General features: G+C 45.0%; 1 protein-coding gene across 2 annotated transcripts in view; it reads left to right on the forward strand.

Annotated features, from left to right (window-relative positions):
• LOC121280986 (rab-like protein 6) overlaps positions 1 to 14,690 on the forward strand; it is a 264,891-nt gene that overhangs the window by 80,299 nt on the left and 169,902 nt on the right. For both annotated transcript variants that reach the window (XM_041193510.1, XM_041193509.1), the window contains 3 exons: positions 9,165 to 9,217; positions 13,479 to 13,570; positions 14,534 to 14,674. In XM_041193510.1, coding sequence (XP_041049444.1) covers positions 9,165 to 9,217; positions 13,479 to 13,570; positions 14,534 to 14,674 — 286 coding nt within the window. The remainder of the gene's footprint in view (positions 1 to 9,164; positions 9,218 to 13,478; positions 13,571 to 14,533; positions 14,675 to 14,690) is intronic.

A 14,690-nucleotide genomic window follows, 5' to 3' on the forward strand; every position in this document is an offset into this window, starting at 1 on the left:
CATAAGGCATTGAGCCACATAAGGAGATGTTAGGTCAGATTACCTAAGCTTGGTCAAAGAGGTAAGTTGTAACTAGTGTCTTAAAGGAGGAAAGTAAGGTAGAGAGTGTTAGGGAGATAATTCCAGAGTTTAGCCACCAATTATGGAGATTAAATCAGGACAGAATTGGAGGAGTGCAACAGGAACCTCAGAGGCTTGAAGAGCTGGAGGAGCTTCTAGAGATAAGGAAGGGTAAGGCCAATCGACGGATTGTGAATCTTTGGATTTCTCTACCCCAGCTTGCTGTGTATGTTCTATCATTGAATGTATTTAAAGCTAGGATAGATATTTGGTCTCTCGGGGAATTAAGGGATATGGGAGTGGGTGAGAAAATGGAATTGAAGTTCAAGAACAGCCATAATCATATTGAATGGCAGAGCAGGCTCGTTGGGCTGTGTGGCCTTCTCCTCTCTGTTGTGTTCTGGTGCCATGGAGGGATTTGTAAGATCAAGAGATTGCTTGACCGGGAGCTATTAGGTTAACAAGCATGGAAGTGAATGGGACCTGGTGTGAGTTAAGTCACGGACAGCAGAGGTTTGGATGACCTCAAGTTTATGATGGGTAGAATGTGGGAGACCAATCAGGCGCGCATTGGAATTGTCAAATCTAGATGTAATGAAGGAATGAATGGGGGTGTCAGCAGCAGATGATCCGAGTTGGGGCGAAATCAGGCAATGTTACGGAAGTGGAAATAGGTGGTCCTGAAGTCGGAAGCTCATCTCGGGGACAGAGGTGATATCAAGGTTATGAACTGTCTGGTTTCAGCTCAGACTGTTGTCAGGGAGAGGGTTGGAGTCAGTAGCTAACTTAACTCACTATCCTCACTAACCCAGCAGCGATGCAGCCAGTGTCATAACTGAACATCCCAGGCAGTGATTGCCTGTTTAAGGCACATTGACCATGTGTGATAATGTGCCTGGGACTTGCTGGTGGTTTTGTTTTGCATATAGTGTCCAGGATGTCGTATTAGACTTTCATAGAATCACAGTGCAGAAGAGGCCCTTCGGCCCATCAAGTCTGCACTGACATGAGAAACACCTGACCTACCTACCTAATCCCACTTACCAGCACTTGGCCCATAGCCTTGAATGTTATGACATGCCAAGTGCTCATCCAGGTACTTCTTAAAGGATTTGAGGCAGCCCACCTCCACCACCCTCCCAGGCAGTGCATTCCAGATCGTCACCACCCTCTGGGTAAAAAAGTTTTTCCTCACATTCCCCCTGAATCTCCTGCCCCTCACCTTGAACTTATGTCCCATCGTGACTGACCCTTCAACTAAGGAGAATAGCTGCTCCGTATCCACCCTGTCCGTACCCCTCGTAATCTTGTACACCTCGATCAGGTCCCCCCTCAGTCTTCTCTGCTCCAACTAAAACAGCCCAAGTCTATCCAATCTCTCTTCATAACTTAAATGTTTCATCCCAGGCAACATCCTGGTGAATCTCCTCTGCACCCCATCCAGTGCAATCACATCCTTCCTATAATGTGGCAACCAGAACTGCACACAGCACTCCAGCTGTGGCCTCACCAAGGTTCTATACGACTCCTAAAAGATCTCCCTACTTTTGTAATCTATGCCTCGATTGATAAAGGCAAGTGTCCCATATGCCTTTTTCACTACCCCACTAACATGCTCCTCCGCCTTCAGAGATCTATGGACACACTCACCAAGGTCCCTTTGTTCCTCAGATCTTCCTAGTGTCATGCCATTCACTGATTTCTTCCTTGTCAAATTATTCCTTCCAAAGTGTATCACCTTACACTTTTCAGGGTTAAATTCCATCTGCCACTTATCTGCTCATTTGACCAGCTTGTCTATATCTTCCTGTAGCTCAAGACACTCAACCTCAGTGTTAACCACCCGGCCAATCTTTGTGTCATCCGAAAACTTACTAATCCTACCCCCCACATAGTCATCTATGTCGTTTATATAAATGACGAATAATAGGGGACCCAGCACGGAACCCTGTGGTACACCAGTGGACGCTGGCTTCCAGTCACTAAAGCATCCTTCTGTCATCACCCTCTGTCTCCTACAACTAAGCCAATTTTGAATCCACCTTATCAAATTACCCTTTCTTAAGTCTTACTTTCTTAAGGTAAATATTAGCAACCCAGGCAGCTGCATAGTAGGTTTTTAGCATACTGATTAACCCGTCTAGCACTTATTGGCTTTTCCTGTATTTGTCTCTTCTTCCAGTTGTCTTCCCACCCAGTTGCTTTATGCTGTCGATTCTGTTTCCATTGCTTAACTGAATGCAAAGATGTTACATTACTGTGTGGTAAAATACTGAAACCACTGACAATTGGCTTATTAGAATGAAAATATCATGAAAGGATTTTTAAAATTCCACCCTTGACAGCGTTTTGCTTTCCTTGAATCCCTTCCTGATATAGGCTTGGAGTCAGGGTGCTAACTGTCAGGGGAAATCATTCTGCAAATACTACAAATCAGTTAAGGCTAATAACCTTTCAACTTGTCCTTTGCAATACCCTTGCCATAAATACCAGCAGGTGACTGGTCCCAAATCAGTGCAAATAAAATGCCTGCCAATGTGTCAGCCACATCCCTTCTCTGTTCTTAGATGTATATATATCTTAGGTAGTTAGGGAGTCCTGTCACCTCTAAAATCAGAAGATTGTGGGTTTGAGCCCCACTCCTGGCAATTGACCCCATAATCCAGGCTGACACTTGAGTGTAGTTCTCAGGATGTGTTTCAATGTGAATTAAAGGGTAATCTGAAGCCTGGTCTGTCTGTACAGTGGACATAGCGATCCCATGACAGTATTAAAGCAAGTTCTTTGCAAGGCTCTGTAAAATAGTTATCCCTCAAACACCATTACTAAAAAATATTGTCTTGTCTTTCCCACCTGGCCGATTTTGGGAGATTACTGTGTGTAAATTGTCAGCAACCTTTCCTACTTTCCAGCAGTGACGGCACATCAAAAGCACTTCATTGGCTGTAAAGTGCTTTGGACAACCTATGATGGTGGAAGGCACGATAGAAATGCAAGTTTGTTTTCAAGAAACTCGAGTCCTCGGAGGAGGCAGCCTTTCAGCTGGAATTAATTCCCCTTAGACTTTCTCTGTTCTCACAGCAGCTATTTCAAAGCAGGTTTCAGGACTGCGCACAGTGATCCAGAGGTACTCAGGCCAAGGTTAGATAGAATTGTTGAATAACTTCCAATTAGGGATATACATCCCTTAACTGGACATCCAGCATTCAGGGTATGTAATAACAAGGTGAACGCAGTACTGTGCCAGTGGTTCATGTGGCCTTTTAACCAAAACATGAGTTATTTCCCTTTTTTCCATTTACCAAGTATCGGAGCTCGGTGCAGGAGGAATTACTGAGTATCGGTGCAGGAGGAATTACTGAATATCGGCGCTCGGTGCAGGAGGAATTACCAAGTATCGGAGCTCGGTGCAGGAGGAATTACCGAATATCGGAGCTTGGTGCAGGAGGAATTACCGAGTATTGGAGCTTGGTGCAGGAGGAATTAGCGAGTATCGACGCTTGGTGCAGGAGGAATTACCGAATATCGGAGCTCGGTGCAGGAGGAATTACCGAGCATCGGCGCTCGGTGCAGGAGGAATTACCGAATATTGGAGCTTGGTGCAGGAGGAATTACCGAGTATCGGTGCTCGGTGCAGGAGGAATTACCGAGTATCTGCGCACGGTGCAAGAGGAATTACCGAATATCGGAGCTCGGTGCAGGAGGAATTACCGAATATCGGAGCTTGGTGCAGGAGGAATTACCGAGTATCGATGCTCGTGCAGGAGGAATTACCGAGTATGGGAGCTCGGTGCAAGAGGAATTACCGAATATCGGAGCTCAGTGCAGAAGGAATTACCGAGTATCGGCGCTCGGTGTTGAGGAAATTACCGAGTATCGGAGCTCGGTGTAGAGGAATTAACAAATATCCAAGCTCGGTGCAGTAGGAATTACTGAGTAAGGGAGCTCGGTGCAGGAGGAATTACTGAATATCCGAGCTCAGTGCAGGAGGAATTACCGAATATCGGAGCTCGGTGCAGGAGGAATTACCGAATATCGGAGCTTGGTGCAGGCGGAATTACCGAGTATCGGAGCTCAGTGCAGGAGGAATTACTGAGTATGAGAGCTCAGTGCAGGAGGAATTACCGAATATCCAAGCTCGGTGCAGGAGGAATTACCGAGTATCTGCGCTCGGTGCAGGAGGAATTACCGAGTATCTGCGCTCGGTGCAGGAGGAATTACCGAGTATCTGCGCTCGGTGCAGGAGGAATTACCGAGTATCTGCGCTCGGTGCAGGAGGAATTACCGAATATCTGAGCTCAGTGCAGGAAGAATTACCGAGTATGATAGCTCAGTGCAGGAGGACTTACCGAATATCTGAGCTCGGTGCAGGAGGAATTACCGAGTATCGGCACTCTGTGCAGGAGGAATTACTGAGTATGAGAGCTCAGTGCAGGAGGAATTACCGAATATTTGAGCTTGGTGCAGGAGGAATTACCGAGTATGAGAGCTCAGTGCAGGAGGAATTACCGAATATCCAAGCTCGGTGCAGGAGGAATTACCGAGTAGCTGCGCTCGGTGCAGGAGGAATTACCGAGTAGCTGCGCTCGGTGCAGGAGGAATTACCGAGTAGCTGCGCTCGGTGCAGGAGGAATTACCGAGTAGCTGCGCTCGGTGCAGGAGGAATTACCGAGTAGCTGCGCTCGGTGCAGGAGGAATTACCGAATATCTGAGCTCGGTGCAGGAGGAATTACCGAATATCTGAGCTCGGTGCAGGAGGAATTACCGAATATCTGAGCTCGGTGCAGGAGGAATTACCGAATATCTGAGCTCGGTGCAGGAGGAATTACCGAATATCTGAGCTCGGTGCAGGAGGAATTACCGAATATCTGAGCTCGGTGCAGGAGGAATTACCGAATATCTGAGCTCGGTGCAGGAGGAATTACCGAATATCTGAGCTCGGTGCAGGAGGAATTACCGAATATCTGAGCTCGGTGCAGGAGGAATTACCGAATATCTGAGCTCGGTGCAGGAGGAATTACCGAATATCTGAGCTCGGTGCAGGAGGAATTACCGAATATCTGAGCTCGGTGCAGGAGGAATTACCGAATATCTGAGCTCGGTGCAGGAGGAATTACCGAATATCTGAGCTCGGTGCAGGAGGAATTACCGAATATCTGAGCTCGGTGCAGGAGGAATTACCGAATATCTGAGCTCGGTGCAGGAGGAATTACCGAATATCTGAGCTCGGTGCAGGAGGAATTACCGAATATCTGAGCTCGGTGCAGGAGGAATTACCGAATATCTGAGCTCGGTGCAGGAGGAATTACCGAATATCTGAGCTCGGTGCAGGAGGAATTACCGAATATCTGAGCTCGGTGCAGGAGGAATTACCGAATATCTGAGCTCGGTGCAGGAGGAATGACCGAATATCTGAGCTCGGTGCAGGAGGAATTACCGAATATCTGAGCTCGGTGCAGGAGGAATGACCGAATATCTGAGCTCGGTGCAGGAGGAATGACCGAATATCTGAGCTCGGTGCAGGAGGAATGACCGAATATCTGAGCTCGGTGCAGGAGGAATGACCGAATATCTGAGCTCGGTGCAGGAGGAATGACCGACCAAATATCGGTGCTCAGTGCAGGAGGAATTACCGAGTATCGGAGCTCGGTGCAAGAGGAATTACCGAATATCTGAGCTCGGTGCAGGAGGAATTACCGAATATCTGAGCTCGGTGCAGGAGGAATTACCGAATATCGGAGCTCGGTGAAGGAGGAATTACCGAGTATCGGAGCTCGGTGCAGGAGGAATTACTGAGTATGGGCGCACGGTGCAGGAGGAATGACCGACCAAATATCGGTGCTCAGTGCAGGAGGAATTACTGAGTATCGGAGCTCGGTGCAGGAGGAATTACTGAATATGGGCTCACGGTGCAGTAGGAATGACCAAATATCGGTGCTCAGTGCAGGAGGAATTACCGAATATTGGAGCTCGGTGCTGGGGGAGCTACCAGGCATTGGAACTTGGTGCAAGGGGAGTTACTGAATATTGGAACTTGGCGCGGGGGAGTTACCGAGTGTTGGAGCTCAGTTCGGGGAGCGTTGCCAAGGTTCGGAGCTGTCATGATAATAAAGGAAAAACACCTGATTGCGTCCAAAAATATTGGACTTTAAAAGCAAGACCTGAGTTTTTAAAAGTGCACACAAGCCACTGGCTGGAATGCTGCAGGGTGACTCCCTAAGAGTTAATGGAACCCCGCCCTATTACCAGAAGAGGTACTTCTAAAGACATCCAGAAACTAATTGCTTCCTTTGGTAGAGACAATGGGATATAATGGGAGATGAATATCACTCATCAAGAAATCCTGTAAATTTGCTTCCCACTTGGAATATACAAAGGAGGGGTTAAAAATGAGCTAACAAGCTGCCCCAATGTCTGTATGTTGGTGGGTGCTCTGAGAGAGAGCAGTGCTGGAAATTTGACTCAAATAATAGCCACACACAGCTCCCCTGCAAATCGCCATTTTGCAGGTATCCTGATCTCTCTCCCTCTCTACTGAATTTAACACTACCAGAGTCAGTTATACTAGAAGCTCAAAACTGATTATTCATCTACTGAATTCAATCTACTAGACCCTTGAAAGCTACTATTCATCTACCAGAATCAACAGAATTGCAACGGCCGCAATGCTCAATCACCTACACCCCACGAGCCGAGGACTGTTCCGTATACCTTTGTTTATATATGTATATATTCACTTCAAGCTAAATTCTTACTTTTAACTTGTATAACCGTATATGCATGTGTTTTATCCTTTCCTGCCTTTAGTAGCTAATAAACTTACACTTACCTTTAACTCAAGAAAGTCTGATCAAATTGGATCCTTCAAAACCGGATGATTGGGTCTGGGAAAAGGATATCTGAAAAGGGATCCTTTTTAGATTAAATCTTGTTGTGTACATCAGAAGGGGAGGCTGAATAAAGGCAGGGAACTAGTTCATCCTTCCTTACCTAGGGCATAACAATTTGGGGGGGGGGGTCCCAGCCAGATGGTGACAAATTGAGGGGCCTCACCTGGATCAACAACTTTGGTGAACCTCACCAAAGGGCAGGTACAGCATGGGGTTAGATACAGAGTAAAGCTCCCTTTACACTGTCCCCATCAAACACTCCCAGGACAGGTACAGCACGGGGTTAGATACAGAGTAAAGCTCCCTCTACACTGTCCCCATCAAACACTCCCAGGACAGGTACAGCACAGAGTGGTGGGTCATAACAGTGCACGTCCAGAGGCAGTTACCGAGTATCGGAGTTCGGTGCAGGGAGAGTTACCGAGTATTGGACCTTGGTGCATGAGGAGTTACCGAGTATTGGAACTCAGTGCAAGGGGAGTTACTGAGTGTCAGAGCTCGGTGCGGGAGGAGTTACCGAGCATTGGAGCTTAGTGAATGAGGAGTTACTGAGCATTGGAGCTCGATGCAGAAGGAGTTACCAAGTATTGGAACTCCGTGCAGGGGGAAGTACTGAGCATCAGCCTTTGGTGCAGGGGGAGTTACTGAGCCCGGTATGTTTAAGGAACAGAAGGATTGACCAGATGCCATCAGATGTAGTTACATACTTTCTTGCAGGTGCGTTTCGGGTGGGAGAAATAGGTTTAACTCCCTTCTGTGGGGCTGAGAATGAGTTGCCTGCTGCCTCCCTGACCCGAATTGACAGAGTTTAGAATTGCTGAGGGGTGTAAACCAGTATGTGGGAAGGACAGCAGATAACATGGAAAAGCTTTTTTCAATAGTTACACTGCTTCCTGCCTGATGGTAAGGGTTTTTCTGGAGGTGGTCATAGATTCTACTTACAATTCCTCACATGAAATGAGTCCTAAGTGTTTAATTTAACCACAAATTCTGAGTTATCAGGGACAGACTAAAAGGCAGTTGGGGGCTTTTGTGTTTATTTTGTGTATAGAATGTTTGCACATTGGAAATTTGAAAACTTGCCTTTGCACTGAAACCGTGCCACTTGTACTTTTTCTGAATCAAAATACTCTGAACAGAGATTGCAGATGGGCCAGTGGAATCTGCAGGAGAATGTGGCATTAAACAATGGGGTTTACCCAGTTCTTATGGAGAGATTGTTATTCTGAATTCCTAGTGACAGTCCAGTACTAAACCTGTTTGTCTATTTTGAAACTGATTCCAACTTGCATTGGCATGCTTTTACTCTTTATCGAATGCACGCTCTGCCTACCTTGTGAGTGCTCAAAGAAACAGTGTAGAGGGAGCTTTACTCTGTATCTAACTCTGTGCTGTACCTGTCCTGGGAGTGTTTGATGGGGACAGTGTAAAGGGAGCTTTACTCTGTATCTAACCCCATGCTGTACCTGCCCTTGGAATGTTTGATCGGGACTGTGTAGAGGGAGCTTTACTCTGTAACTAACCCCGTGCTGTACCTGTCCTGGGAGTGTTTGATGGGGACAGTGTAGAGGGAGCTTTACTCTGTATCTAACCCCGTGCTGTACCTGTCCTGGGAGTGTTTGATGGGGACAGTGTAAAGGGAGCTTTACTGTGTATCTAACCCCATGCTGTACCTGCCCTTGGAATGTTTGATCGGGACTGTGTAGAGGGAGCTTTACTCTGTAACTAACCCCGTGCTGTACCTGTCCTGGGAGTGTTTGATGGGGACAGTGTAGAGGGAGCTTTACTCTGTTTCTAACCCCGTGCTGTACCTGTCCTGGGAGTGTTTGATGGGGACAGTGTAGAGGGAGCTTTACTCTGTATCTAAAGTATCGAGGAAGATTTATTTTATTTCTTAATGTTCAATCTTCCATCACTATAATCTGTTAAAAATGATCAAGAAAACCGGAAAGTGGAAATATGAACATATAGTAATGATATAATTAAAGCATATTATCAACATAGAAGAATGTAATGGAAAGGAAAGTGGAATAGAACACAATGGGACCCAGTTGTAGCAGACAATTGCTTCATGTTTGCAGTTGTTTTGCAACTGAAAGCTTCAAGTTCTTTAATGTTTCTTCGCTGGTACTGAAATGGGGTACAGATGGGCTCTTGTAGTTTGGTGGAAAATTGCTACTCTAAAACTATTAACCAGTTGTTGCCTTTGTTTAGGTAAAAGTCGGAAAAAAGGAGATGGCTTGAAACTGGAGAATGATCCACAAGAGGTACAGTTGGATATACTTAGAATTGGAGTAGAGTGTGACCCTGATATCGATGTATTGAATAGCTCATTCAGACACTGTTTCTAGTATATTTGCAAACATTCCCTCCCCATCCATTTTTGTCTAGTAATCCTTACTTCCGATTGCCACAATAATTACACCCTCCTGCCATTAGTGGCATCACAGCACCTCATTTTCACATCTCCCAGCACCTCGGCCTCTGGTATAGAGGATCTCTAATACTTACTCCAGTTTTGCTTCCTTGCTTCCACAACTGAACAAAGTTTTGCTATAAGCAATAGTAAATATGAATATTATTTGGAAGTAGAGATAGCTTGTATGATTTCAGAATGAGACTGAGTGCCACCTCAAGACCACACTTGGTCTTAAACCCCCTTGTATGCAGAAATGCAAGATTACCTGGAATATTGCAATCATTGCCATGTAGACTTATCCCAGGAGGGAGATCATTGAATAAGGAGGCCGACTTTTACTGAGCTGGCAGCAGCTGCTTTGAAGGATATGGTCAGTCCTCCCAGCAGTAAGATGTGGCAGAAAGTATCAGTTGGTATAGAAGTTGTTGTATTTGCACCGAATGTAGCCTCCAGTTTAAATTTACACACTGCCAAGTCTTCTGTTATATTAGAAGTCTTTGCAGATATTTCTAAAAAGATATGAGCATATTGCCTTACAGATAGTTATTGCAGTATCCCAGATCTGAGGTGTTTCTGAGATGTATAAGATACACTGTGTATCTCATACACCAAATTCTTCATTTGGTCATTTACAATATACATGTAAGGTTCCTATTGATAGCAGTTCAATGGTTTCCATCATAATGGAAGATCTCACTTAGCCAACGACTCAAGTATTCTAGGATTGGGAGTAGATATGATGGCTGTATTTGTGTCTCTCAGTGAAGTTTGTGGTTTCCAGCTTCAGTTGTTTGCATGAGTCTCCAGTGCTGAAGTTGCTTTGCATTCAGATGCTACTGATTCTTCAAATTTGCAGGGTTCCTTTCCAGTGACCAACACACTGGAGAAACACATGCAATATCTGTTCAGCCTTGTGTCCAGGAGTGCACAGTGTTCATCAATCCTGATCACCAGTGTAATCCATGCATGTCCAGTTCACTGGAAAGAAGTTGCTTAAATTGGCTTAGCTCCGTATTTGAGCTGAGACTGGGGGTTTAAGCTCTGAATCTCAGTTCTGCATGGTTCAGAGAGCAGAGCACAGAGCTTGTGCTTCTGGAGGGGTATTTCAGTTGTTCTGTTTCAGAACGTGAGGAAAGAACTGTATTTGGTCCAGGGCTCTGCCTACTGCCACTGAAGCTTCAGGAATACGTTCCTCTGAATCCTGTTGTTGTACCAGCAAATGTGCAAGCACCAGTCAAAGAGTGGTTACATTCATATTGTGCAACAGGAGCAGCGTCAGATCCCTGGTTGAGGCAAGTCTGTCGAGCTGCACTGAAGCCAGCACAACATCAGCCATAAAAACTTTTGAAGATTTTCAAGGTGGGAGTGGTAACAATGAGGAGTAAGATTATTTTTACGGTTACACATAGTAAAATTTTGCTCTGAAAAGATCAGTTGTTACCTTAAAAACAATCCTTGGAAGAACTGTTAGACATCAAAGTTTTGGGTAGCGTCCTCTGCCTGTCATCTACAGGAATGACTTAGACATGTGAAAGAGGTAGTTATATATAGTGCAGGATGGGATTATGGACAGGATCTTACTGCTGATTGGTCAGGCTTTGTAACATTACCATTCTTGCTGCTGATTGGTATGCTGTGCAGAATGGATGGTAATGTGTTTCTTGAGTAAGGGTAGCCAAATGTCACTGGTCGCAGTCTTGAGGGATGGTGTGATGTTGGTAGATCTCCATGGCCTCCCTGACGTGCCTTGTATGCCAGCGTGTGATGGATGAGAAGTTTAGAGTTGGATGTGATGGTTATTAAGTTGAGCGTGTTTAACAATAACTGACATGTCCCATTCACTCTGTTTGAAGCAGGTTTGACATTCCTTGAGCCTAGAGTGTTGGTTGCAGTTTGTTTCCCCCAATGTAGACAAGTCCTTAATTGCATGGTATACTGTTTATAATTGATGTTATAAATATGCTCAGATAGAACTAATGCCCCAAATTACTTGAAATAATGAATAAATTAGGAATAATGTGCAGGCATTGGAGAGGGTGCAGAAAAGATTCACAAAAATGGTTTCAGGGATGCGAAACTTCACTTATGTGGATAGATTGGAGAAGAGAAGGTTGAGAGGAGAGGAGTTCAAAATCATGAGGGGATTAGACAGAGAAGATAGAGACATTGGGTTAACTTCATTTTCACCAAGCTCAGTCAGCCAAAGGTGGTAGATATGGGCCAGATCCTGCTATATTTAAGTATAAAACCCGTATAATCTCCTACATTGGATCTTTGTATAATCTGAATTATGAATAATCTGCGATCAGAACACATGAAAGCTTGGGGTAAAAGAAATGCATTTGGCTCGTCCAGTGAATCTCCGAAGCATGTTGTTCTGAAGGCCTGACCAGAGGGGATTGAGTGAAACTAAAGAATTGCTGAGTACCTGACCAGCCTGGCATATTCAGTCTGAGCTGCTGTATTTTATACATGGTGAGAGGCACATCCAGGGTACAGCATTGGATAATATGACAGTCTATAAATGGGTCGGGGGAAGGCAATACAATAATACGATGTAAAACCAGTACAAGAATGACCTATAGCTAGCACTATAGCTGCCTCCTGCACTGAATGCTCTTGTGTGTCTATTAGCTCAAGGATCGTTTAGGCCTTACAATCCCTTGCCCAAACTGTTAGTTCCAGGATAATGACTTCAAGGTTGGGGCTTTTATCTTGTATCACCTCAAGTACAAAAATAAGACACAGCCCTTGGCTAATTGTTAATAATACTTAACCTGGACCGATGCCCACAATGTGGCTGGTAAATAAGGATTGGTCAGTCATCATAGAGAGTATCTGCATCCATTCCCACCAGCTCTGCAGGTCACTGCAAGAGGTAAAATTGAACTTCAGACTGGCCCACAGGGAAACAAAGACGAATACAATTCGACAAACATATCGTGTGCCCATTTATTTGCTGAATCTCAGCCAGATGCTGGGCATTAACCTATATATGCTTGGCTCCAAGCACCTTCACCTTGCATTATGTGTAGAACAAAGCCAGCACCTTTGCTTTGAAGTGAGAGCTTATTTGCACCTGGCATTCAGCCAATTTCCTGATGGCTGTCATTAAACCATAGACATTAAAGGAGTTTGTTAAGTGGGAAAACAGAGAATTTCTGATTGCCCTCTTACATTAGTGTAGTGAGGCAAGTGGGGTTTCACTTTGAGAATGGGTTGGGCTTTTTGGGTTGTGCATGATTGTTTCTGGTCCTAACAGTCGTGTGTTAGATTGCTCTCTGAAAGGGGATACTGTATGTGGCTTATCTCTGGCAGGTTATTACCTGCCTCACCCAAACTGATTCACTCAAAATAGCCACTAGGAGATGTGTTCTTGTGCTGTGGTTAGTTCTTGCACCTTGTTAGTTGTGAAACAATTCTTAACAGGAGCTGGTGCTTCCTTCACCAATCATTTAGAACATACCCGACACTTTTCATTCCTGCAGGACCTTCCAAAGTGCTTCATAGCCAATGGAGTTGCTTTATGCAGTTGCTGTTAGATAGGAACAGAAGGAAGTCATTCAGTTCGTCAAGCTCTTTCTGCCATTCAGTGAGACCATGGATGATCAGGACCTTAACTCCATCTACCCACCTTGGTTCATATCCTTTGGTACCTAACCCCATCAAAAATCTATCAGTTATTAAAAATTCAGTTGACACCTCCAGAGAGTTTTTGGGGGAGAGAATCCCAGATTTCCACTACCCATGTGTGAAGTGCTTCCTGAGATCACTCTTGAATGACTTAGCTTTATCTTAAGGCTATGTCACCTGGTTCTGGACACTCACACCAGAGGAAATAGTTTTTACCTTATCAAATCCTTTAATCATCAACACTTCAACTTAGTTTGTGCAATTTATCCTCATAATTTAACTCTTTTAACCCCAGTATCATTCAGGTAAACCTACATTGCACCCCCTCCAAGGATACCATATCTTTCCTGAGGTGTTGTGCCCAGGATTGAACACAGTTACTCAGATTCTAATTGATGTTTATTTAACATCTCAGTGTGCTATGTAATGTAATTGGTTTCTATGACATTCTAATCCTCATTATATCCTGTTGCTAGTCGGATGCAGAGCTGGCTTTGGATGCAGAGTTCCTCGATGTCTACAAGAACTGTAATGGTGTTATCATGATGTTTGACATCACCAAACAGTGGTAAGCATATTTCAAAATTCACAACGCTCTCTATTGTATGTGATTCCGTGAACGTAGAACTTACTGCTCTAGATGTGACCCTCACTGATGTGTTGGTGTATGGCAGCTCGCTGTAGGTTTGAACAGCAGATCAAGAAACAGCACCATGACTGTGAACACACTGAGGGTGTAATCCTTCATCCCACCCCCACAACCCCTCAATCCCTCACGTTCCTGCAACTCCTCAACCTATTATTCTCTCAGTCCCCCGTAACCGCTCAGCCCCTCACCCTTTCACCTCTCCCACAAGCCCTCATCCCCTAACCTCCCCACTCAACTTCCTCACCACCCCCCGCAACCTCCCTTGCCCTCCCCTCACCCCTTGCCCCACCCCATGCCCATCCCTGAATGTGGGTCCTCACCGCACCACCTCCCCCACTTTGAGTGTGTGCTCCTCCACGTTAAAGATGACTGGGGGACCCAGATCTGAAAACTCCTGAAGTTGTGCTGTGCTTTTCTAGTTCCACTTCTGTCTCAGCCAGAACGTCTGATGACTGCTTTCGTTCATTTTATATTTGCTGAGGTTGGTTTCTTCTGGTGTTTTAATGTGTGGAAGGCCCACTGCTGCATCTAAAAGGATTGATATTTCATCAAGTTTATTTTAGATGTTTTTTCCAAACTCACGTGGTTAAGGGATGCTTTTTCTAAGAGCTTCCTCCTGGTGCAGAGTCTTGCTTCATGGCAGAGTGATCGGAGAATGTTGCCTTTGCCCTCCTGCTTGCTGCCACATTGCCATCAATACCGAACTGATTAACCAATCAACTCATTAACCAACACTTTTACTGATAGCAGCTTTTTATTTAATTTCTAGATTTAAACTTTCTTCTCTGGATTACCAGATCAACATTGTAGTAGTGACACTAAGGACTGGCTCAGTCAGGAGGCAGAAGGTGTGTTGATTAATTCCCTCCTTTGTTTCTGCAGGACATTCAGTTATATCATGAAAGAACTTCCAAAGGTACCTGACCACATTCCAGTCTGTGTGCTTGGGAATCACCGTGACATGGGAGAACATCGGGTCATCCTGCCTGATGACGTGAGGGACTTCATAAAGAGCACCAACAGGTATGGTAAAAATTGA

The sequence above is a fragment of the Carcharodon carcharias genome, chromosome 8 (assembly GCF_017639515.1).
Source record: "Carcharodon carcharias isolate sCarCar2 chromosome 8, sCarCar2.pri, whole genome shotgun sequence".
Taxonomy (NCBI): Eukaryota; Metazoa; Chordata; class Chondrichthyes; order Lamniformes; family Lamnidae; genus Carcharodon; species Carcharodon carcharias.